The 24,457-nt window shown below is 44.0% G+C and overlaps 1 protein-coding gene across 1 annotated transcript; it reads right to left on the bottom strand.

The window, feature by feature from the left end:
- Positions 1 to 546: 546 nt before the first annotated feature.
- GP9 (glycoprotein IX platelet) lies at positions 547 to 23,933 on the bottom strand. Its single transcript, XM_040407501.1, has 2 exons — positions 23,806 to 23,933; positions 547 to 1,528 (listed from the first exon to the last, which is right to left on the bottom strand). Exon 2 carries the CDS (start codon positions 1,520 to 1,522, stop codon positions 908 to 910), a length of 615 nt encoding a protein of 204 aa, XP_040263435.1. The 5' UTR covers positions 1,523 to 1,528; positions 23,806 to 23,933; the 3' UTR covers positions 547 to 907.
- Positions 23,934 to 24,457: the final 524 nt, after the last annotated feature.

The following is a 24,457-nucleotide window of genomic DNA, read 5'->3' as shown; positions in this document are numbered from 1 at the left end:
AAACCCTAAAACATGCACAACTCCTTTAAATTTTGGCTAATTAAAACCAAGCACACCATTGTTTTTCTTGTGAAATTCCCAATAAGTTTGATGTGTCACATGACCCTCTTCCTATTGAAAAAACAAAAGTTGGATTCAAAATGGCCGACTTCAAAATGGCCGCCATGGTCACCACCCATGTTGAAAAGTTTCCCCCCTCACATATACTAATGTGCCACAAACAGGAAGTTAATATCACCAACCATTGCCATTTTATTAAGGTGTATCCATATAAATGGCCCACCCTGTACTTCACAACATGTACGACTAGGACCCCAGTTATAATTATCAATTGGATTACTTTTATTTCTACTTATTATCAGTTCTCAGTTTAATGTATCATTATAAATTAAGTCTCTAAATGTTTTCATTAAAAAAAACATTGGCCCAAATTTACAAATGTGTCTGCCCCAAAAATGGAGCAATTTGCCGCATCCACGGTTTTCACACTTTTTTCCAACATACTAAAGAGCCAGAAGGTGGACGGAGCTTTGCAAAAAATTGCACCAATTCTGGCATAGCAATCTGTGTCAAACTAAGCCAACCAATAGTTGGTACAGAGTCAGATAACAGAGTCTATCCTTGCACCAGATTCTATCCTTGCATCATCCAGCCTGAACCACTGTAATAAATCTGATGCAGGTCTACAAAGCCTGTCTATGCTTATGCCTTCTTTAGGATTAGTAAATCTGGGCCATTGAGTTTTATATTGAAATCCTTTTTCTCTCCAAATTTCCAACTGATGTTTCTGAGAATAAAAATGAGGCCCTCATGCATTCATCAAAATAAATGTTGTGATTCCAAAAGTTGGTATGACTTTGATTCTCTGTTGGGCCATTACAATGCCCTGTTGCAGACAGGTCTTGTATTACTTTGACTTGTAGCTTTCATTTGAGGGTTTTTTGTGACAAGAGCTGGTAGTGACTGCAACCCTACAAGCCAGTTTTCTTGCAATTCTGACCACGTAGGACATCAAAACAAGCACCAGCACAGCAAGTCCAATCATATAAAGGTCTCGTATAAAGAACTTTTTACATTTGATTGGCCATGTTCTTCTACATGGAATCATATCATTCCCTGTGAGGTTCTGGAAAGGTTTCATGGATACAGTGTTTGGTGTTGCACATCTCAGATTTTCAGGGTTTTTCTGCACAGGTATAGAGTCGAACCAGCTTTTCAGATACAGAATTTGACAATCACAATGCCAAGGATTGCCAGACACATCAACTTCCTGGAGGCTGACCAAGTGATCAAAGGCTCCCGGAGAAACAGATGTTATCAGGTTATTTTGCAAATAAAGCTGTACAGTGATGACTGGGAGATCTGGCACGTCTTTCAGATGCCTTGAGCTGCAGTTGACTATGAGGCCCCTCGTCTGCAATGGAAAACAGCTGCAAGGTGTTGGACAAGAATCAATGCTGCAGTTACAGAGTTGAATGAAAACCGTGAGCTGGATGTATATAGAGATCCTTCTCCACGCCATTTATGCCTAGAAAGCAAAATATGATTATAGTTTACACAAATGATAGTAGTATGTACATACATATAAGTATCCCTATAAAAGGTGAATGCTGATTATAGCAATATCTTCAGTGATTACTTGACATTTTATATTGTAACTAATATTGAAAGGAGTTATGGATACAAGAAGTCACCATAGAATATATCCATCAAACCTCATGTCTTTTTATGGTCAATCCTTGATGGCTTCTATTAACCATTTAAATGCAGTAAGGTTGAAAAAAGCTTACAAAAACAATATATAGGTAATAAATATATTTGACTTTATACAACCTCTGTGCGCTGCAGGAACAAGCTCAGCTGGGTGCTGTATGTATGGATGTTTTGCTGATAAGAGAAAGACTTCAGGTTTGGATACTCTTTAAAGAGAGAACTGAACTACAGCTACAATTCAGAGGCCTCCTGCTGAGCTGCCCAGACACATGTGGAAAAGAGCTGGTGGCCGCACCTGAGAAGACCACAGACAGCACAGCAAGGAGCGCTGGTCCCTGGCCTCCCGGCTCCACAGCTGTCAGGCAGACCTTGGCCCCGCCCCCTTCCTCTCTCCTACCGGAGGCCCTGCACTGTAATGGCCTCCTCTGCTCCTGAGGTTTACTGGGGAGTTCAGAATGTCACCCTCTAATGACCTGACATCAGGGCCGGCGCCACCAGTAAGGCGAACTAGGCAGTCGCCTAGGGCGCCACATAGCAGGGGGCGCCCGCCGCGGTTTAAAAAAAAAAAAAAAAAGTTGGTTATAACTAACATAACAGTGGCGGCCGGCGGCGCCCCTCATGCTGCGCCGCCAGAGCGGCTGAGCGCTCTAAAGAATCCCGGCGGGCCGCGGCGGCGGGCGGCACATGTCAGACAGGCAGCGCACACAGGCAGCAGGCAGGGCCGGCGCCACCAGTAAGGCGAACTAGGCAGTCGCCTAGGGCGCCACATAGCAGGGGGCGCCCGCCGCGGTTTAAAAAAAAAAAAAAAAAAAGTTGGTTATAACTAACATAACAGTGGCGGCCGGCGGCGCCCCTCATGCTGCGCCGCCAGAGCGGCTGAGCGCTCTAAAGAATCCCGGCGGGCCGCGGCGGCGGGCGGCACATGTCAGACAGGCAGCGCACACAGGCAGCAGGCTGCGCACTGCGCAGCACTGAGCTGAGCCGGAGCCTGCTGACTCCTGACTGTGACAGTCTGTGACTGAGCGCTGCTGCCTCAGTAAAGCCGTGGGGGGCGGGGGGGGGGGGGGGGGGGGGGGTCTGACGTCCTGACTCCGAGTGACTATTCTAACTGCTGCTAGCTTATGCCGGCTTACCTGGCTTCAGGCTGCAGTGCAGAGGGTGGAGCGGAGGCGGAGCTCTGCTGACTTTGGAGCTAATGAGGGGTGGAGCGAAGGAGGAAGAAGAGAAGGCGGCAAGGCCGCACACTCAGCAGCCCAGCAGCCAGTCACAGCCACAGTGGCCCACCACCAGCAATTTGCCTCCCCCGACCCCCAGTGCGGCAGTGCAGTAGTGCAGTGCCTGTGCCTTCTGGGACAGAACTAGAAGTGGGCTCCTAGCCTCCTACCTGCCTGGATTGGAGTGCAGCCTGCAGGTGCAGCTGCTTTCTTCTTCCCCAGGACCCCAGCCAGGGCGACATTCCTGAATGGTGTACGTACCGTGTTTGTCTCCAGTCCCCAGAGCCCGACCAAGAGCCAGACTGCAGCCAGAGACCAGCTCATCTTATTGTCCTGGACTGGTAAGTAGTCAGTAGACAATGCAATATGTTTATTATTTACTGTATTTTTTGCCTTATAAGACGCACTTTTCCCCCCAAAAGTGGGGGGGAAATGGCCGTGCGTCTTATAAAGCGGATTGGGGATACTTCGCTGGCCGCTATGCTGCACAGCGCGGCCAGCGAAGTATCAGTGTGAAGGGAGGAGGTGGGGAAACTCATGGCGGGGCCCGGTGCAGTGACTCTACTCTAATACACCAGGCCCCGCAGCTGTTAAGTACATTCAATCCGAATGGGTCCGCAATTACTGTACTGTACTTACTGTAGTACCTTATGTATAGCAGTAAGATGGCGCAGACCAGCAGCTCCCTCGGTCATGCGCCGCCTGCCGCAGCTCCCTCCTCATGCGCCGCCTGCCCGTCTGCCTGTTCATTCATAAAGTGAGATAAGCAGGCAGGCGGCGCATGAGGAGGGAGCTGCGGCAGGCGGCGCATGACCGAGGGAGCTGCCAGTCTGCGCCGTCTTAATGCTATACATAAGGTACTACAGTAAGTACAGTACAGTAATTGTGGACCCATTCGGATTGAATGGACTTAACAGCTGCGGCGGGGCCCAGTGTATTAGAGTAGAATCACTGCACCGGGCCCCACCGTGAGTGTCTCCGCCTCCTCCCTCCACACTGATGCATCTGATGGGGGATCTGTAGATGACACTTATGGGGATCTGTGGATGACAAAAGTGTCATCCACAGATCCCCTTCCCCCATAACAGTGAGTCATCCACAGATTCCCCCCATAACAGTGAGTCATCCACAGATCCCCCCCATAACAGTGAGTCATCCACAGATCCCCCCCATAACAGTGCGTCATCCACAGATCCCCCATAACAGTGCGTCATCCACAGATCCCCCATAACAGTGCGTCATCCACAGATCCCCCCCATAACAGTGCGTCATCCACAGATCCCCCATATAACAGTGCGTCATCCACAGATCCCCCATAACAGTGCGTCATCCCCAGATCCCCCCCATAACAGTGCGTCATCCACAGATCCCCCCCATAACAGTGCGTCATCCACAGATCCCCCTCATAACAGTGAGTCATCCACAGATCCTCCCCATAACAGTGCGTCATCCACAGATCCTCCCCATAACAGTGCGTCATCCACAGATCCCCCCCCATAACAGTGCGTCATCCACAGATCCCCCCCATAACAGTGCGTCATCCACAGATCCCCCCATAACAGTGCGTCATCCACAGATCCTCCCCATAACAATGCGTCATCCACAGATCATCTGATAAGGGGGGGGGGGGGCGGCAATTTTTATCTTGCCTAGGGCGGCAAAAATCCTTGCACCGGCCCTGCCTGACATATGTGCTGCCGACCCCTCTCTCTTCTCTGTGCTGCAATAAATGACAAGGGCTGTTTGCTGGCAGACATGGACTAACATGAGGGAATACAGCCTGCAGAGAATGTACAGGAGTTGTCCTCTGCACCCCCCCCCCCTATCCCCCCACTGTAGCTGTTTTTTTTTTTAACTATTTGCTGCCTGGAACACAGTTGTCTAAATATAATGTTATATTTATAATGTATCTAATGCTTGTCTATCTCACAAATATCTTTATTTTTGCATCCTCTATCTACCCATATATCTTTGTCATCTGTATTTCTCAACTTGAATGGGTCTGTGATCTGAACATGTTTTATTTTTGTGTGGTGCGGAGGCACGGAGAGGAACCTCACAGAAGTACTCCATAGTGCTTCCATGGGGTTCCGTGCCTCTGTTCCACGCTGCTGCTTCTGGATTGCAGACCCATTCAAGTGAATGGGTCCGCATCTGTGATATTGTGAGCACACGGTCGGTGCCCATATATTGCAGACGAGCAACGGCCGTCTGCATGAGCCCTTAGGCTGAGTTCACACTTCAGTTACTTATTTCCATCAATTATTGTGAGCCAAAACCAGGTGCAGGTCAAAAACACAGAACAGGAAGAAATCTTTCCCTTATACCTTATCTCTGAGTAGCCTTCACTACTGGTTTTGGCTCACAATAACTGATGGAAATAACTGAAGTGTGAACTGGGCCTTACCTGCTTCCTGACACTGGCTCTCGGCTCCAGTGCTCTCCGACCTCTGCTCAGGTCCCTGGATGTCATCATCCATTTTGACGTTGCCTACAACCAATCGTGGGCCACGGCGTGGAATTCTCCCCTTGAGTCAAATGAATAAATGTGACTGTTGATACAGTACTTCAGAATTTGGGGCCCTGCTTTTAATTTCGCCAAGGGCCACATTTTGTCTAAAACCGGTCCTGATTACATAAACATTCCAGCTGGAGTCCTGACTAGATCCCGAATCGAGGTACTTACATCACCGATTGAGTTAACATCATCTGACAGCGACACATCAGCTGGGAAGCCCTTTCAGCTAAAGCAGTCAGAGTCTTGATTGGGAAAACACTGATTAGGTCCCTATACAAGGCGACCTGCCTTAGGATGAGCTTCTGACTTCTCTCCCAAACGATTACAGCTTTTATATACATTTAAATTAAGAACTTCACTACCTAGTGGAGTGAAGCCAACACATGCTCAATACAAGGGTCCCTGTATATATCCTGTTCATCGATTATTAATCCAGACCCTGGGATGGCCAATTTCCAGACCAGGAATAAATCACAATTCTCAAAACAACACTGAACAGACGAAGTATAACTCTGGATTCTCAAAACAACATGGAGCTTCTCAAAGCACCCTGGAGCATCTCAAAACAACCATGAGCTTTGCAGGCCAAAAGCAAAATCCCCCCCCCCCCCCCCCCCCCCCCAGTCCCCCATAGGGAGGATTAGTTCAGTGCAGAGTGAGACAGAGAAATCAGCAGAAGCCGAGAACAGATCTGGGAAAGAACCAGCCAGAGAGAAGCAAAGGATTGAGAGAAAGCTGTAAAAAACTGCTTGAGTGGAAAAAAAAATAACAAAGTCACATTATATGGAGCATACCAGTGTTGAGAGAAGGTGCAAAATTAAGGCTGTGGAGATAACTTGTCTGATAGGTTATGGACTGTACAGCTAATTTGTCCAAGAGATGAAAGGCTTCAGGAGACTGGACATGATTTAGAGGCAGACTGTGGATCTGCTAAGGCCCAGATCCATCAGAGGACATAGTGGATCAGTTTGTGAGTAAGAACTTGGTGGGGCCATCCAAAGCTCAGAGACACAACAAAATGAAGTCCGACCAGTGGGACCGAACCACAGCAACAAATACAGGACGACCTAAAGTGCCGGCGTGCCAGTGGGCCGCATCGGCAAAAGGGTATGCAACAATAAGGCAATAGCAAGGTCTCTGTAAGGCCCAAGACGTTGGGTACTAAATAAGGGGCTGTCTTGGGCCTTCCAGAGACCTTGCTATTGCCTTATTGTTGCATACCCTTGTGCCGATGCGGCCCACTGGCACGCCGGCACTTTAGGTCGTCCTGTATTTGTTGCTGTGGTTTGGTCCCACTGACCGGACTTCATTTTGTTGTGTCTCTGAGCTTTGGATGGCCCCACTGGTCCACCCTGCTGCCCTTTCTTTGAGCTATACCAGCTCTAACTAGCCCAGCTCAGAACCACTAGCCTCCTGGCTTTTTTGTTGCTATTTTTTGTCTTTGACCACAGGCCTGGTTCGCCTGTTACCCTTTACTATACACTTCCCCTGATGAGTTTTATGCAAATGAAACGTGACACGTCGGGAAATCTTTTTTAGGGTTTACTAGGGATACCGGCCCCCATCAGGGACAGGTATCCGGACGGGGTCGCTCCTTGCGGAGCAAGCACTCCATGTAGGTAGGCAGGGCCTTAATAGCCCCTTCCCTGTCTCAGGGTTTTACTAGGGAAATCCATTCCCGATATCTGCCTACGCCTACAGCAATTGACACCTCTGTGCACGGTTTCCAGCAATCACCTATAGAAAAGATCCAGATGACGCCTCCTCCCAGGGTCCTGCGCTAGTTTCTGCCTGATGCATCCCTCTGGCTGTGTCCATCACGGGTGAGAGCGTTCCTTTTATATTTTGTTAATACCGTGCCTTTGTCTAGGCCCACTTGGGCCTGTCTTTCATGTGTGTTTTTGTACTTTTTGTTATGCCATTTATTCTAAATAATCTTTATTAAATGCCAAGTTTTATTCCCTCTGTCCCCACTCAAGGGGATCAGACCAGTTCATTCACTTGTGACTCTTGGGAGTATCTAGGATAAGCCTTCACTGAGCTAGACCTATTTGATTTTTTGATCATGCAAAGTCTGAACTGTAACAACTGCTGTGAATATTGTATTGGAACTTTGCTTGCCAATAAAAGCACTGTTCTACTATTAACCTGGCCTCATGAATTGCTTCACACCTCAGAGAGACCTGCCTCCACCTCAAAATACATCACCACCAAAGGCACCCTGAACCACCCCCAGAAAGGAGAACTCCAAACCCAGGGAGTGCCCCAACTGGAAGAAAATGTGCACCCTTCCCATCACTGCACAACCCCAGGGAGCGCCAGAGTGAGTACCCCTACCATAACTGATGCAACCATTATTGCCACTCCTATCCTCTCCTCCCTTTTCAGGCACACTGCACAAGACTACAAAGGCTCTTTTCACATCTGCATCACAGGCTCCTTCGCTGATCCCATCATTTTTTATGGGAAAAATAGTATTGCATGCAGCACTATATTTTTCTTTACATGATGGACATCTCAGAGGAACCCCTTGGACCAAACTGGGGGCCACTGAGCGCCACTGGTATATGTTGTGCCACAGATCCATCACAAAATGAAAGTTGCATTGCAGATGTGGACAGAGCCTAAGTTGTAATAAATTGGGCTACTATAGTGGGTATGCTGGTCTACTAATCAACTGATAACTGAATGTATCTGGTTTATGCTTTATATTGCACAGGTCATTTTTGTTCAGTCGAGGACAGAATAAAGCATTGCTTGTAATGGGATCATTCATCTGATATGGACTGTTGAAGCCGTGCAATCGAATGATGCCTGTGAAGGAGACACATTATTCTAGTGCCTGTGGTGCTGCTATTCACCAAGGAATGTGATGTCTCTCACACGCTATCACAGCACATTTATCAGCCCAGCCCGAACTCAGCTCTTGGATCAGCAGTTCCTTTCAAAGGCTCCATATTTCCTTGTACTTCGTGTCACATAATTCCAATTGCTGTTCTCCCGCGCAGTGAATTATCCCCAATACATTATTTTCCAAACACCTTGCAGCAAAACATTATTGCTATAGATTATATTTTAGTTGCTGAGTTGTATCTTGCATTAATTCATTTTCAACTTCAGTATCAATTTTTCATCTCAGGGACCTAATTTATCTACCTGCCCATACAGTTTATCTCCACTTTGTGCTAGGCCAACAGTTCTGCTGTTGCAATGAAACTGCCTGGAAATTGGGGGGGGGGGAAATAAAAAAAATATATATAAAAAATTCTACACATAAAAAATGATATTTGTTCGTGCTGCCGGCATGTTTGTATTAGACAGGTCTTTGACTTACTGAACACATATAGGAGCTGTAGAAGAGACAGGAGATTTTGGCACTCAACAGATAAGGTCACCTTGGATTAAACAATGTAGGATTTAGCACCATATTTGTGTGGCTCGTTTTATTATCACAATAATGGTAGGATTATTGTGCCATAGATAAACATGGGGAAGAAAAAAATGTTTTTAAAATATGGCTTATATGTGTCACAATGTAGGTTGCTAGATTATAGTTACCACTTCCCTAATAATAATAATAATGGCTTATGGTTTTCATGGTGCAGCGACATGCATGCTGCTGCACAGGCACACTGTGCAGCCTTTCATGTGCCTTTCATGTTTCCTGTGTCTTACACCTCTTTAGCGCTTAATTATCTTTGAATAATCTATACAAGTATAGTTTTTGCTAGCTGTGATCTGGGCCCATCTAGTTTTTTTAATGTCTTTATGTCATTAATGTACCAGATTGCTACTCCCTGTAAAAAGTTAATGCAGTGGCGTAGCGTGGGGGAAGGGGGGCACGGGTGCAACCCAGGCGCCAAATTGCAGGGGGTGCCAGGCAGCAGGCATTTCAATGAGGGCCATGGGAGCCTATGGCTCCCATCCCCTCCGTTATGCCTCATAGGCTTCAGGCCACAAGGCCTGAAGTCTGTGAGGCAGTAGAGCGACGCTGGAGATCGCTATTACCTCACTGTGACCTCCTGCTTAGGGTCTCATGAGATAATTTGATGATGTGGCGCATGAGGGCACAGTTATGTGTTCGTGACCGAGGTATATGCAAATGTGAAGGGGCACACTCAGAAGGGAAACACTAAATAGATGATACAATAGTATTTTAATACTTTAAAAACACACCCTTAAAATTAATATAAAACATACATAAAAAACGCACATCAAACGTATACAAAACGTCGCGTGCAGCAATCCTACACAATGATCTCTGGTTGTAGGTCAATGCAGCAGTAATGTCCCAATCCAATGTGCTGATAATGATAGTGCAAACAATGTCCCAATGAGAGTCCTAATTTCATACGGTGCTGATATAGTAATGGCACTATGGCCAAATCCTGATGGAGTAGTAATGGTAATAATATACCCAGTACCAATGTCCGGTGATATCAGCTGTCAAAGGTATATAGAAGTCGTTAATGCTGAATTCGCAATGAGACTGACAATCCAGTTACTTACAGTCTCTTGCAGCTTGTGATGTCCCAGTACGAGCTCGGTCTTACCCCTCTTAGCTGCCTGACCGCAGCGCTGGCTTCCCAGGTGGCCGTACACTCGCAGCGTCCCACGTGGTGTACTCGGCCGAGCGTGGCGTCCCACGTGACCTGGTTGTCTAGGGTACCGGCCGGACTCTGAACTGACGTCACTGCTGTGCGACTTATACTCCGGTTCTGTGCCGAAAGGTGATCTCGTACATTCTTATCCTTTGATATCAGGCTTCCTTATTCTTTCTATGAATCCACGCTCACTCTGTATTGCCAGACGCGTTTCAGGGTCTTACGCCCCTTCCTCAGTGGCCAACAGATTGAGTGGATTCTTACTCCTTATAAATGGAATTTTCTTACCCACAATCCCACTTTTCTGTGCTTATCCTAATATGCGGGATGGATTGGATTGCTACTTCTTTGCATCATACCTCACTGTTAAAATATACTTAAATGAAGATTATAATCATAAATACTACACCCCATATACTTAATTCAAAATAAAAAACGGTTTATGGAGAAGACTGCAAGGTCAGGCAATCATTCAGAAGGAAACCGCATCAAAAACGCATCAATGTGAATTGCGTTTTATGTGCGGTTTTGTAGTCTGTTGGTCATTATCTTTCCTCCAACATTCCCTTCATGAGACAATGTTCATCAGAACCCACTAGTGAAATGAATCTTTTGACTAAGGTGTGTTGTTGTAGCTAGGAGGAGCCGTCCAGCAGGGAGGGGAGATCACAGTGTCGATAGTCGGCCAGACTGCGATGTCCCATCCCCACCGGACAACCCCCCCAGTAGTCACAGAAACCTGAACACCTCCATCTCGGCGTTGAGGCCCCTGGGAATAATTGTGTCATACTCAAAGATTCTGCGGTATTCCTGTCTTGACATGTGTGTAATATGGTTTCCCCCTCTCCATACTTTCTTGACCCTTTCAATGGCCGTATATTTTAGGCCAGTTGGGTCACAATTATGTTGAATTTTAAAGTGTAAAATTCAACATTATTGTGACCCAACTGGCCTAAAATATACGGCCATTGAAAGGGTCAAGAAAGTATGGAGAGGGGGAAACCATATTGCACACATGTCAAGACAGGAATCCTGCAGAATCTTTGCGTATGACACAATTATTCCCAGGGGCCTCAACGCCGAGATGGAGGTGTTCGGGTTTCTGTGACTACTGGGGGGGTTGTCCGGTGGGGATGGGACATCGCAGTCTGGCCGACTATCGACACTGTGATCTCCCCTCCCTGCTGGACGGCTCCTCCTAGCTACAACACACCTTAGTCAAAAGATTCATTTCACTAGTGGGTTCTGATGAACATTGTCTCATGAAGGGAATGTTGGAGGAAAGATAATGACCAACAGACTACAAAACCGCACATAAAACGCAATTCACATTGATGCGTTTTTGATGCGGTTTCCTTCTGGATGATTGCCTGACCTTGCAGTCTTCTCCATAAACCGTTTTTATTTTGAATTAAGTATATGGGGTGTAGTATTTATGATTATAATCTTCATTTAAGTATATTTTAACAGTGAGGTATGATGCAAAGAAGTAGCAATCCAATCCATCCCGCATATTAGGATAAGCACAGAAAAGTGGGATTGTGGGTAAGAAAATTCCATTTATAAGAAGTGAGAATCCACTCACTCGGTTGGCCACTGAGGAAGGGGCGTAAGACCCTGAAACGCGTCTGGCAATACAGAGTGAGCGTGGATTCATAGAAAGAATAAGGAAGCCTGATATCAAAGGATACGAACGTACGAGATCACCTTTCGGCACAGAACCGGAGTATAAGTCGCACAGCAGTGACGTCAGTTCAGCGTCCAGCCGGTACCCTAGACAACCAGGTCACGTGGGACGCCACGCTCGGCCGAGTACACCACGTGGGACGCTGTGAGTGTACGGCCACCTGGGAAGCCAGTGCTGCGGTCAGGCAGCTAAGAGGGGTAAGACCGAGCTCGTACTGGGACATCACAAGCTGCAAGAGACTGTAAGTAACTGGATTGTCAGTCTCATTGCGAAGTCAGCATTAACGACTTCTATATACCTTTGACAGCTGATATCACCGGACATTGGTACTGGGTATATTATTACCATTACTGCTCCATCAGGATTTGGCCATAGTGCCATTGCTATATTATCATCACTGTTCTATCAGGATTTGGCCATAGTGCCATTACTATATCAGCACCGTATGAAATTAGGACTCTCATTGGGACATTGTTTGCACTATCATTATCAGCACATTGGATTGGGACATTACTGCTGCATTGACCTACAACCAGAGATCATTGTGTAGGATTGCTGCACGCGACGTTTTGTATACGTTTGATGTGCGTTTTTTATGTATGTTTTATATTAATTTTAAGGGTGTGTTTTTAAAGTATTAAAATACTATTGTATCATCTATTTAGTGTTTCCCTTCTGAGTGTGCCCCTTCACATTTGCATATACCTCATTTACTCTTTCTAGGTCCTGAGGGTAGGACCGGAGGGTGAGCACCTATCCATACGAAGTAGGGGTGAGCCGCTGTATCTTTTTCACTTTACCTATGTGTTCGTGACCGCCTGCGCCTGGACGCCTCAAGTGGTGATGGAGAGCGGAAAAGAGGTAAGTATTATAACAAAGAGGGGGCCATTATACTAATAACAAAGAGGGGGCCACTATACTAATAACAAAGAGGGGGCCATTATACTAATAACAAAGAGGGGGCCATTATACTAATAACAAAGAGTGGGGCCAGCCCCTATACTAATAACAAAGAGAGGGCCACTATATTAATAACAAAGAGGGGGCCACTATACTAATAACACAGAGGGGGCAATTATACTAATAACAAAGTGGGGGCCACTATACTAATAATACAGAGGGGTCCAATATACTAATGATACAGAGGAGCCATTATAATAATAATAATAATAATAATAATAATAATAATAATAATACTACAGGGGGACTATAACATACAAGGGGAATAATATTATGGGGGACTAAATGTATGGCACTAGCACAGTATTGGAGGTAGCAGCAGGATGACAGTGTTAAGGCACCAGGAGGGAGAGGATGATAGTAAAGTGAGGAATCTAATTTTTTTTTCTGTGAAACTGTGCAGAGACAAGACGCGGCTGAAAGAAGGTGTCATGGCTGTCTTATCTCCGAATGAAGACGATGAGGAAAAAGTCTACATCCCAGGAGACATCACTGGATGTAAGAGGTATGGTGCTATATTCTACTGTATATTTAATAGTGATGTAATGTCCATCCAAATATCTGTTTCACAGTAGGGTTAGGTGGAGGAGATTGAGAATTTGTGTAAGGATGTGGGGCAAGAAACCTTAAACGTATTACTCTGCAATGTCTCACTTTGGTCAGTAGATGGCAGTAAAGGATAACATGCCAAAAGTCTATATGAGCTGCCTATGAGAGTTAAGTAAATACCTGTTTTGTTTGCAAAGTTGGTAATTAGCTAATTTAATGCTGTTTGTGTACCCCTACAAGCGTTATAGCAGGCTGGATATACAGGTTGGACACAGCACTTAGCAATTGACTTATTGCATCACACTCTCCCTGTAAGGGGAGGAGGGGACGAGAGGAGCAGGAAGTGAACAGACGGAGGTTGTGCTTGGTGCTGCTGGAGACCAGAAGAGATCTTCTCTGCAGTATCTGGAAGGGAATGGATCGGCTCACAGTGGACACTGGAAACAGCACGAAGGGGAGGCTTGCAGCGACGACCCCAGGAGTGTCGTGTCTGTAGGATCGATTTGTGGAGTGGACCAGGAAATAAGATAAAGCACCAAGAATCTGCCCAAGGAACTGTAAGTGTGGCTGTGCAGCGTCACATTGCACCACACTGGTAAAGTGGCATTTGGACAGATAATAACGCTCCAAATGCAGTTGCATTGCGGTGTACGGGCTGCAAGCTAATGCAAAGCCCCAAGGGACAGACATCATTTACCTGTGGATTACAAATAGGTAAGTCTGATTTAAAGAGACAGACATTTACCTGTGGATTACAAATAGTATTGTGCAACATACAAGTGCAGCCAGGCTGCTTAATGGACTTTGGGGAAAACATCACATTTATTGATTTATTGTTAGGCTGTGTTAAATTTACTGTTGGTTTATTTTCTGTGTACCAATCTGTTTTATATATTCTCAGCTTCTTGTTCACTATATTATTTAGTAAACTAAACTGCTGGGAAAGAACCATTGTTTGTGTCTGTGTGGTATTGTGTACCCTCTGTACCTGTGGGCCCAGCCCTCGGTCTTCTTTTATTTGGCCCAAACTGCCGAAGTCTGGCCCCAGACTACAGGTCACATTGTGCGTGTTCTGAATTCTGGGACCTCACACCCATCTACCACATTATCTGTACTCAGAGAGTTATCACTATGTTATCTGTGGAGTTACACAGGACTGCAGGTGATATCTACTGCATTATCTGTACTCAGAGAGTTATTACTGTATTATCTGTGGTGTTACGTATGACTGCAAGTGATCTACTACATTATCTGTAAAATGGGGCGTGGCCACAGGTTGGGGGGGGCGCAATACTTGGCTTGCCCCGGGTGATGGCAACCCACGCTATGCCACCGGGTGAATGTACAATTTTAAAGAAAGTTAGAGGTTAAATGGGCAATTTTTTGGGCTTCTGAAACTCCCAGTTATCAACTATTGCAACCAGGGAAGCATAGTATTACATACTAGCATTCAAATGAATAAACAGACAAGCTAAATCAGTCAAAGAGGGAGACTTTCTGATAGCGACTATCCGCTATGTAGGGGGTCCCAAGTGGATGCCCTATGCATTCCATAAGTCCTAACAGAGCAAACAGAAAGTGGTGTTTTTCATGAGTTTTCTATAAACATAAAGCACGTATGGGGTTAAACATAGAATGTTTTTATAGGTGTCATCTCTCTGGTAAATTATAGTCAGTAACTAAATAACTTTAATGCCATATCCAGTTAAGGTAATTTCCATTGGGAAGCTCAGCTAAGAAATTAAATATTTAAACTGAAACTTAATTGTGGAAATGTTTCCCAGAATTGCAAATTAGGTTTGTGCACCTTACACAGACTGCAGCTAAATTAGCGTCTTACCTTGAGAAAAAGGCATTCGAGAGACCACATCTTAATGGAAAGCTTTAATTGTACCGGGGGTATCCTGAGCAGTGCAATATCTTTGCATTAATGTCATTTTATGAAATAGGTTTCATATTTAGTTGAATATATTACTGTTTCTATGTAGTTAAATGAATACTTGTAACCTTGATTTAATAGTTATACAGACATAGAAAGATGCACCAAAATGAAACAACAGTACATCTGTTATCATAGCTGAATATATTTGAGCATGCTCCATTCACTTCTATGAGAGTTCCAGGCAAGTGTGCATGCTGAAAGTTGTAGTTTCACAACTGCAGGAGTCCTGGAGGTCACTGACCCCTGATATACACTCACCTAAAGAATCATTAGGAACACCTGTTCTATTTCTCATTAATGCAATTATCTAGTCAACCAATCACATGGCAGTTGCTTCAATGCATTTAGGGGGGTGGTCCTGGTCAAGACAATCTCCTGAACTCCAAACTGAATGTCAGAATGGGAAAGAAAGGAGATTTAAGCAATTTTGAGCGTGGCATGGTTGTTGGTGCCAGACGGGCCGGTCTGAGTATTTCACAATCTGCTCAGTTACTGGGATTTTCACGCACAACCATTTCTAGGGTTTACAAAGAATGGTGTGAAAAGGGAAAAACATCCAGTATGCGGCAGTCCTGTGGGCAAAAATGCCTTGTGGATGCTAGAGGTCAGAGGAGAATGGGCTGACTGATTCAAGCTGATAGAAGAGCAACGTTGACTGAAATAACCACTCGTTACAACCGAGGTATGCAGCAAAGCATTTGTGAAGCCACAACACGCACAACCTTGAGGCAGATGGGCTACAACAGCAGAAGACCCCACCAGGTACCACTCATCTCCACTACAAATAGGAAAAAGAGGCTACAATTTGCACGAGCTCACCAAAATTGGACTGTTGAAGACTGGAAAAATGTTGCCTGGTCTGATGAGTCTTGATTTCTGTTGAGACATTCAAATGGTAGAGTCCGAATTTGGCGTAAACAGAATGAGAACATGTATCCATCCTCTGATGGCTACTTCCAGCAGGATAATGCACCATGTCACAAAGCTCAAATCATTTCAAATTGGTTTCTTGAACATGACAATGAGTTCACTGTACTAAAATGGCCCCCACAGTCACCAGATCTCAACCCAATAGAGCATCTTTGGGATGTGGTGGAACGGGAGCTTCGTGCCCTGGATGTGCATCCCTCAAATCTCCATCAACTGCAAGATGCTATCCTATCAATATGGGCCAACATTTCTAAAGAATGCTATCAGCACCTTGTTGAATCAATGCCACGTAGAATTAAGGCAGTTCTGAAGGCAAAAGGGGGTCCAACACTGTATTAGTATGGTGTTCCTAATAATTCTTTAGGTGAGTGTATATTCCTTACTAGTAAAGAAAGAGCATATTTGTTCAGCTCATTGACTCCTTAAAGCAACATTCCCATCTGGAACATTTATGGCATATCAATAGGATATGCCAAGAATGTGTGGTAGGTACAGGCCCCACCTCTAGGACCACCTCTTACCTCCAGAATGGAACCTTAAAATAAACGCAAGCCAAACATGCCACCCTCCATTCGCCACTATGGGACTTCTGGAAATAGCCGAGAGTGTCCCTGAGGTGGACCTATTGATATGCTATAATTTTCCCAGATGGGACAACCATTTTAATAGTCCCTTGGTGTATATTCAATGGTATAGGGAGATAACACCATGCTAGTCAGAGGGTTCACATACTTCAATATAAAAATAGAAGGGCTTTTCCATAAAAATTAAAAACAATGTTTTTCAATGGATGAACTATTCTTGTTTAAAAATTTTATGGAATAAAGTATTGGTCGATATTTTGACTGCTTGATTGGTTGATATTATGACTGCTGGAGCCCTTCTTTTTTACAACCTCAGTGTCCAGAGAATCGTCTAAGTGCACTTGGAGTTCAGCACATGTGCACTGGAATCCATAAGACGTGGTGGATACGGTGTGCTCCACATGTTCCTGTTGTTGGCAAATTCCTGACGTTTAACTGTAGCCCAGGCAATCATCTTTGCTGGTTCTGTCATGGCCGATTACTATTTGGGGGTGGGGTAGGCCATTCTCCAAAAAACCAAAGCATGGCAATTCTATTGTTCTGGTAAGGATCTGTACAAAAGCAAGTTCGACTTCAGTCTGTCCCTGGATCCTAGACTTCTATGGCATAGGTCAATAGTATTGGCAAAGTGGCCATTCACCAACCTGAACTGGTTATCTGGCGCCACTGCCATGTCAACTGGAATGTTCCTTCTAAACTGAGTGAGCTCCAAATGATAGGCTTGAGAAAACAGGTTTTAGACTCAGTCTACATGACAAAGCAGCAACACCAGATCACAAATTAGGACTGGATGCCACATTTATAAAGCCCCAGGTCTAATTTTTTTGACACATACAAACATTTAAGCAGAAATAGTCTTAGGGTAACAGGGATTTGGGACATTTTTCTACACAGAAAAGTACTGGAAAATAATGCCAGAGCATGCCCCTTTTATTAAATCAGATATCAGATGTATGATTCCCTGGGGGAGAGACTGGTGCACAACCCATGCCATGTGCCAATTATAATCTCCTCCCCATTATGTTCTAAATACCTAATGTGCTAAAACTCTAATCACAATAGCCTGTAAATGTAATAAATAAATTCACCCCAGCTAGATTAGTGACCATGATTTCGCTTGTTCCTTTGCCACTCTACCTGTCATGTTGGCTTTGATCTGGATATCCTAGTTGGATTTTCTGGTCCTTCTAGGAACCACCTGTTTCTTAGGTTCCTCCTTTCCTCCTTTCCTGGTTCCTTTTCACAATAACCAGATAGTTACTGAACAAGCAACACATGGAAATCCTGGGGCCAACAGAGTACCTAGACCCCAAATTATGTTGTGGGAAATTGGGGTGCTATGAGTAGAATGTGAGGTGTGGTATAGTGCTCTCCCTAAGTATTGCAGAACTAGGGTAAATATAGTGTCATTCTGAATTATCTTTGCTGCTTGATGAAACAGTGTATTTTCTTCATACTGAGTAATGATCATTATAATTGTCTAATTATGGTAGTAGCCAACTTCTCAAATGTACTTTTTGTGTCAAATTTATAAATGTTGATAATCCAGGTAATGGACTTTATAAAACCAGGTGGTTAGGGAAAATGCCAAGAATTACATTATCTGCTTCATATCTCCCCAGCTCCTTTTTAATTAAACAATACAACTTTTTAAGAACTTATAAACCCAAGTTGGGATTAATTGTCTGTGTGAGAAATATCTCCCTTAAAGTCCATTTTGTCAACTTCATTAAGAACAGTTAGGGAGTCATAATTGGAATGAAATGTCCTTTTTAAATAAGATCATTCCATGATCAAATAAAAGCTGTCATAAAAGGCCAGCAAATCTCTTACTACGAATTTATCCAGTGTGAAGAGACATTCAAATTACCTTTCTCGGAAATGGAAATCATTCCTACTGTCATACTATAGTAGTAGCATCTTATGATAGTACCGGTTTGACATCTCTGTGTATAGTAGTATCAGAACAAATAAAAAATTTTGGGGAATTGAGTCAGCACAACCTGCATATAGGTGCAGATCACTATGGCGAAATACATATACAAACGAGGAATACAAATGTGATCGCACTCTATATCCATGATTCTGCCCTGCCTCCATGCTGGATGAGACATTGGTGTACATTTTGGCCAAAGCGTAATAAGCCACTCACCGCGTCAAGGTTGCCTCCATTTGAGTGGTCCCTAACCCTAGTTCCCACCTGTTCATGGGCCATGACAGCCACACAAAATCCAGGGAATGCAGGTCAGCGTGCACGCCAAGCACACTCTGCTTTTAACCCCGTCCGGTGCCATTACAGCTTTCATCGGATCCAGGGATGCAAGTACCAACATGCACGCTGAACCCACCATATACTTCTCCTGGAGCCAAATGGCTACTGGTAGGTTCTATACAAGCAGACTCAGTTTTATACTGACTTTAAAACCAGCCTCCAGGACAGATTGACTGGTCAGGTGTGCATGACTGCATGGAGATCACCACGCCTCCAATATATACTACAAAGAAAAGATTTTGGGGTTCTTACAGATGCGCTCTTTCTCACTTCCTCTTGGCTGGACATGTCCTGATATGTGAATGACCAGCTTTTCAAAATGACTTTCTGATATTGTGTCACACAATGTCTATCCTATATGTGTCTATGTGCAGCCACCTAGTGGTTGTGATGTAGATTGCAGCCTATGAAGGGTTTCACTGGCATGTTATACTGGATTGGTTTCATGAGCAATTGGAGTCCTGAAAGGGGTTGATCCAAGTTTTTAACTTATACCCTATCCACAGGATAGGGGAATAACTAGCTGAACGCTGGGGGTGTGACCTCTGGGACCTCCACCAATCATGAGAATAGGGGTCCCGTTCCCCTGTCTGATGGAGAAGCAGGTCTTGCATGTGCACTGCGGCTGCATTCATTCTGCAGTACAGACATCATTTTGCAGCCTGACACAAATTCTGCTTGGAGTTGACACTTTTTTGACAAGTGTTGTGCTGTAATATTACAATAAACATTTCTATGCTGCTTTTAAGGTCAGGCTCAAAACTTCTGGATAGGAACTAAAAGGAATCCCCTAAGTATCATGATTAATGTATGGCACTAGTCACCGCATATTGGATCCTTTGGGCCCCCTTAGACTCCTGAAGGTACCCATGGATAAAAATACCCACAACATCAACTCACAATAAACCAAACCTTTCAAGAAACAACATAAGTATCATTACTGATATTGCCAGAAGCATATCTTGTAACTTCAGGGCCCCAGTGAAAACTCTTTAACAAGGCCCCCATCTAACATGCTTCCTTTATTGTACCGGTCTCCTCATATGTAAGAAAGACCTTACAGGCCTCCTCAGGCCTCAGTGCATTCACATTCAATGCATTTCCCAAAGTTATCCCCCGGTTTTTACCCTCGCAGTATCTAAACTCGGTAATTCTTATCTAAAATATACCACATACAACTTAAGAATGAAAAAGCAGAACTTCTTTCCTAATAAAGTACAAGGTTAAATAGAAAAGGAAGAAAGCAGAAAGTAGAACTAGAAAGTTGTGGTCCATACAGTATGTATGCACCACTGTCAGGCTATTTTCACGCTAGCGTTAATATTTTAATAGTTAATATCCGTCATAGGGTCTCAATACCGGAAAAAAACACTTCCGTTTAGTCCCCATTCATTGTCAATGGGGACAAAACGTAACTGAACAGAACGGAATGCTCCAAAATGTATTCCGTTCCGTTTGGTTGCGTTCCTATACCGGAGAGCATGCTGCGATTTGCTTTCCGTCCTGGGATGCGGAGCAAAACAGATCCGTCATGACCTACAATGCAAGTCATTGGGGACGGATCCGTTTTCAATCTGACTAATTATAAAGATAAAAAAAAGTTTTATAAAATATAAAAAAGAGTAAAAAGAATAAAAAATTCAAATCATCCCCTTTCCCCATTTTAGAAATAAAAAGAAACAATAAAAAACTAAAGATCATTGGTACTGCCGCATCCGAAAGCGCCCAAAGTTTTCAAAAAAGGACTCTTTCACCATGCATGGCGAATTGGCTCCGGATGCGTTCAGGGTGCGTTCAGTAAAAACTCGCACCATTTTGCAAGCAAGTTCAGTCAGTTTTATCTGCGATTGCGTTTAGTTGTTCAGTTTTTTCACGCACGTGATAAAAAACTGAAGGTTTACAAATACTATTTCTTAGCAACCATCAGTGAAAAACGCATTGCATCTGCACTTGCTTGCGGATGCAATGCGTTTTTTACTGACGCCCCATTCACTTCTATGGGGCCAGGGCTGCGTGAAAAACGCAGACTATAGAACATGCTGCATTTTTCACGCAACTCAAAACTGATGCGTGAAAAAACGCTCATGTACACAGACCCATAGAAATGAATGGGTCAGGATTCAGTGCAGGTGCTATGTGTTCACGTCACGCATTGCACCTGCGCGGGAAAACTCGCTTGTGTGAAAGGGGCCTATAAGTATCTATACATATAGAAGAAACAAAAACTGGATAAAAAGTGATCGAAGATTCATACATACCCTAAAATTGGATAAATAAAAACCACAGATTGCCTTCCAGAGATAAATGTAAAAAGTTTATGGATGTCAGAATACGGCAGTGCAAAACAGTTTTATTTTAAAGTTTCTTATTTTCAAAACTATAAAATTTGGTATCGCTGTCATCATACTGACCCACAGAATGAAGTTCACATGTCAGTTTTTACTGCGTAGGGAAAGCTGTAAAAACGAAACCCATTAAACAATTGTGGAATTGCATTTTTTTCCAATTCCACCTTCCCACTACATAATATGGAAATATTAAATGGTGCAAGCCCTGGATCTTGTTATGTGAGCCGAAAAATAGAAAGGTTAGGCCTCTTTCACACGGGCGTGTCCGGATTAGGTCCGGATGCGTCCTGGTGCATTGCGGCAAACCCGCGCGAGTAGGAATGCAATTGCAGTCAGTTTTGACTGCGATTGCGTTCCGATGTTCAGTTTTTATCGCGCGGGTGCAATGTGTTTTGCATGCGCGTGATAAAAAACCGACTGTGGTACCCAGACCCGAACTTCTTTACAGAAGTTCAGGTTTGGGTTAGTTGTAGTGTAGATTGTATTATTTCCCCTTATAACATGGTTATAAGGGAAAATAATAGCATTCTGAATACAGAATGCATAGTACAATAGGGCTGGAGGGGTTAAAAAAAAATATAAATAAATGTAACTCACCTTAATCCACTTGTTCGCGCAGCCGGCATCTCTTCTGTCTTCATCTGTGAGCAATAGGACCTTTGATGACGTCACTACGCTCATCACATGGTCCATCACATGATCCATCACCATGGTGATGGATCATGTGATGAGCGTAGTGACGTCATCAAAGCTCCTATTGCTCACAGATAAAGACAGAAGAGATGCCGGCTGCGCGAACAAGTGGATTAAGGTGAGTTAAAATTTTATATTTATTTTTTTAACCCCTCCAGCCCTATTTTACTATGCATTCTGTATTCAGAATGCTATTATTTTCCCTTATAACCATGTTATAAGGGGAAATAATAATGATCGGGTCCCCATCCCGATCATCATCTAGCAACCGTGCGTGAAAATCGCACTGCATCCGCACTTGCTTGCGGATGCTTGCGATTTTGACGCAACCCCATTCATTTCTATGGGGCCTGCGTTACGTGAAAAACGGAGCACGCTGCGATTTTCACGCAACGCACAAGTGATGCGTGAAAATCACCGCTCGTGTGCACAGCCCCATAGAAATGAATGGCTCAGGATTCAGTGCGGGTGCAATGCGTTCATCTCACGCATCGCATCCGCGCGGAATACTCGCCCGTGTGAAAGGGGCCTTAAGGTTTCTGGAAGGCAGGGAATAAAAAGAAAAAAGGAAAATGGCTGCATCAGGAGGTTGTTATTAAGGATGTGTCTATATTCGAATATGTTAGATATATGTAAAAATTCTTTTCGTTGGATGCTACATTTAGATATTTGCCATATTTTGTTTTCTAGCAAAAATCAACACTTTTTGTTGACAGCATGAGAGGCTCAGAAAGATATTTAAATGCTAAGTATGATATATTAACTACTGTATGTAGCTCTAGAACTATATATTAAAGGGGTATTCTAGTTTTAGCAAGTAAAAATTATTAAAGGGGTTTTCCGGGAGTTCAATATTGATGGCCTATCCTCTGCATAGGTCAGTGATGTTAGCTGTGTTGAAGCTACAACTCCCAGCATGCTCCTTTTATTTCTATGGAATTCTGAGAACAGCCAAGCGAGTGTGCATCTTGGGAGTTGTAGTTCTACCATAGCTGGAGTGCCGGAGATTAGCCATCACAGGCATAGGTTATCAATAACTGATCGTTGGGGGTCTGACTCCTGGCAACCCTGCCGATCAACTGTTTGAAGAGGTGGCAGCACGCCGGTGCTAGTACACAGAGACATAATACTAACTACATTACGTGGCCCATAACTTACTGATGAACATAATTTACCTAATGAATCTTGGATAAAGGTATTCCAGTCACAGCAACTAAATGCTATTCTTTATAATAATGCAAAGTTGATTATCCGGTATACTTTCTCTATCAATGTTTCACCATTTCCAAGATCTCCACTTGCTGTCATCTCCTAAGAACCTACAGTATATTGTTTACTGCTTGAACCACCCATCATATGGCCAGGAGAGATTATATCCATTGGAAGCAAGCAAAGGTTCATGAATGTCAGCAAGCAGAGCTCTCATAGACATGAAGAACAAAACACAAAGTATATTGGAAATTTCTACATGATTTGCTGGGGCCGTAATATCCCATTAAAAATAAACACTGTATAAATAATTATGACTGGTACATTATGGTTAATGGTCTATTAATTACCGGATGTCCAGCATAGTTGTTAGGGTCAAACTAACAATATACAGACTCCCGCTCATCCCATTTATATAGCTCGATTAAATTGTCAGAACTTTCTGCATCATTTTCTGCAAGAGTCGCCCTTCAGACTAATGACTTACAGAAGAATAAGTAAGAAATAAGATAGATTTCTGATTGAATCAGTATGATAGAAATGACGATATAATAGATGTCTTCTACCTCACTTTCCTCTTACCTTTTCTTAAATGTCGCTGCTCAAGGTCAGTAATGATGCAAGTCGTGCCACTTAATGACTCCAATGCTCGAGACTTATCTAATGCTGAAAAGAGGCAGGAAGGAAATGCTAACTCCTCTAGATGTCTTGCTCTCAACATCCAGGCTGATAATACTCTATGCCATGTATTAAAATGACAGAAATGAGTTGGAAGAGGACTTTCTGGTTTCACCGTATTGTATTTTTAGAAGCACAGAACACCACAAACTTATCAGTCTGCCACAGTTGCTGCACTACACATCAATCATTGATTTCAGACCCTCCTTAGAGGGATCCTGTCAGAAGCATTTTTGCACCCCATATCGCCAACACTACCTGACCTATTACTCTACTTTCTGAAAGCGTTCTTTATATCCCAAGCAAATGTCTCAATTTCCCCAAAAAAGAAGTTCAATGGATGGTCCCAATGACAGGGAACATAATCAAGAGCCTAACCAAATTCCTGCGTGCATCAGCAATAAAGCAGGTAGTACCTGCCCCTGCTTTATCAGCGCTGAAGTTCACCCGCCAGAGGCTGGCAAGATGAAGAGGATTCTGTATAGATTAAAATAGCGCATACGGGGATGTCAGCAAGGCTGCTGATAAAGCTCGCAGTCCTCAGTCAATCAAGACA

This window comes from Bufo bufo, chromosome 9, assembly GCF_905171765.1.
Source record: "Bufo bufo chromosome 9, aBufBuf1.1, whole genome shotgun sequence".
Lineage (NCBI taxonomy): Eukaryota > Metazoa > Chordata > Amphibia > Anura > Bufonidae > Bufo > Bufo bufo.
The sequence above is the reverse complement of the archived record's forward strand: the minus strand, read 5'-3'. Positions and strand labels throughout refer to the sequence as shown.

Excerpts from the sequence above, each read along its gene's own strand:
- GP9 (XM_040407501.1), bottom strand. The coding sequence starts at position 1,522 with ATGGCGTGGAGAAGGATCTCTATATACATCCAGCTCACGGTTTTCATT.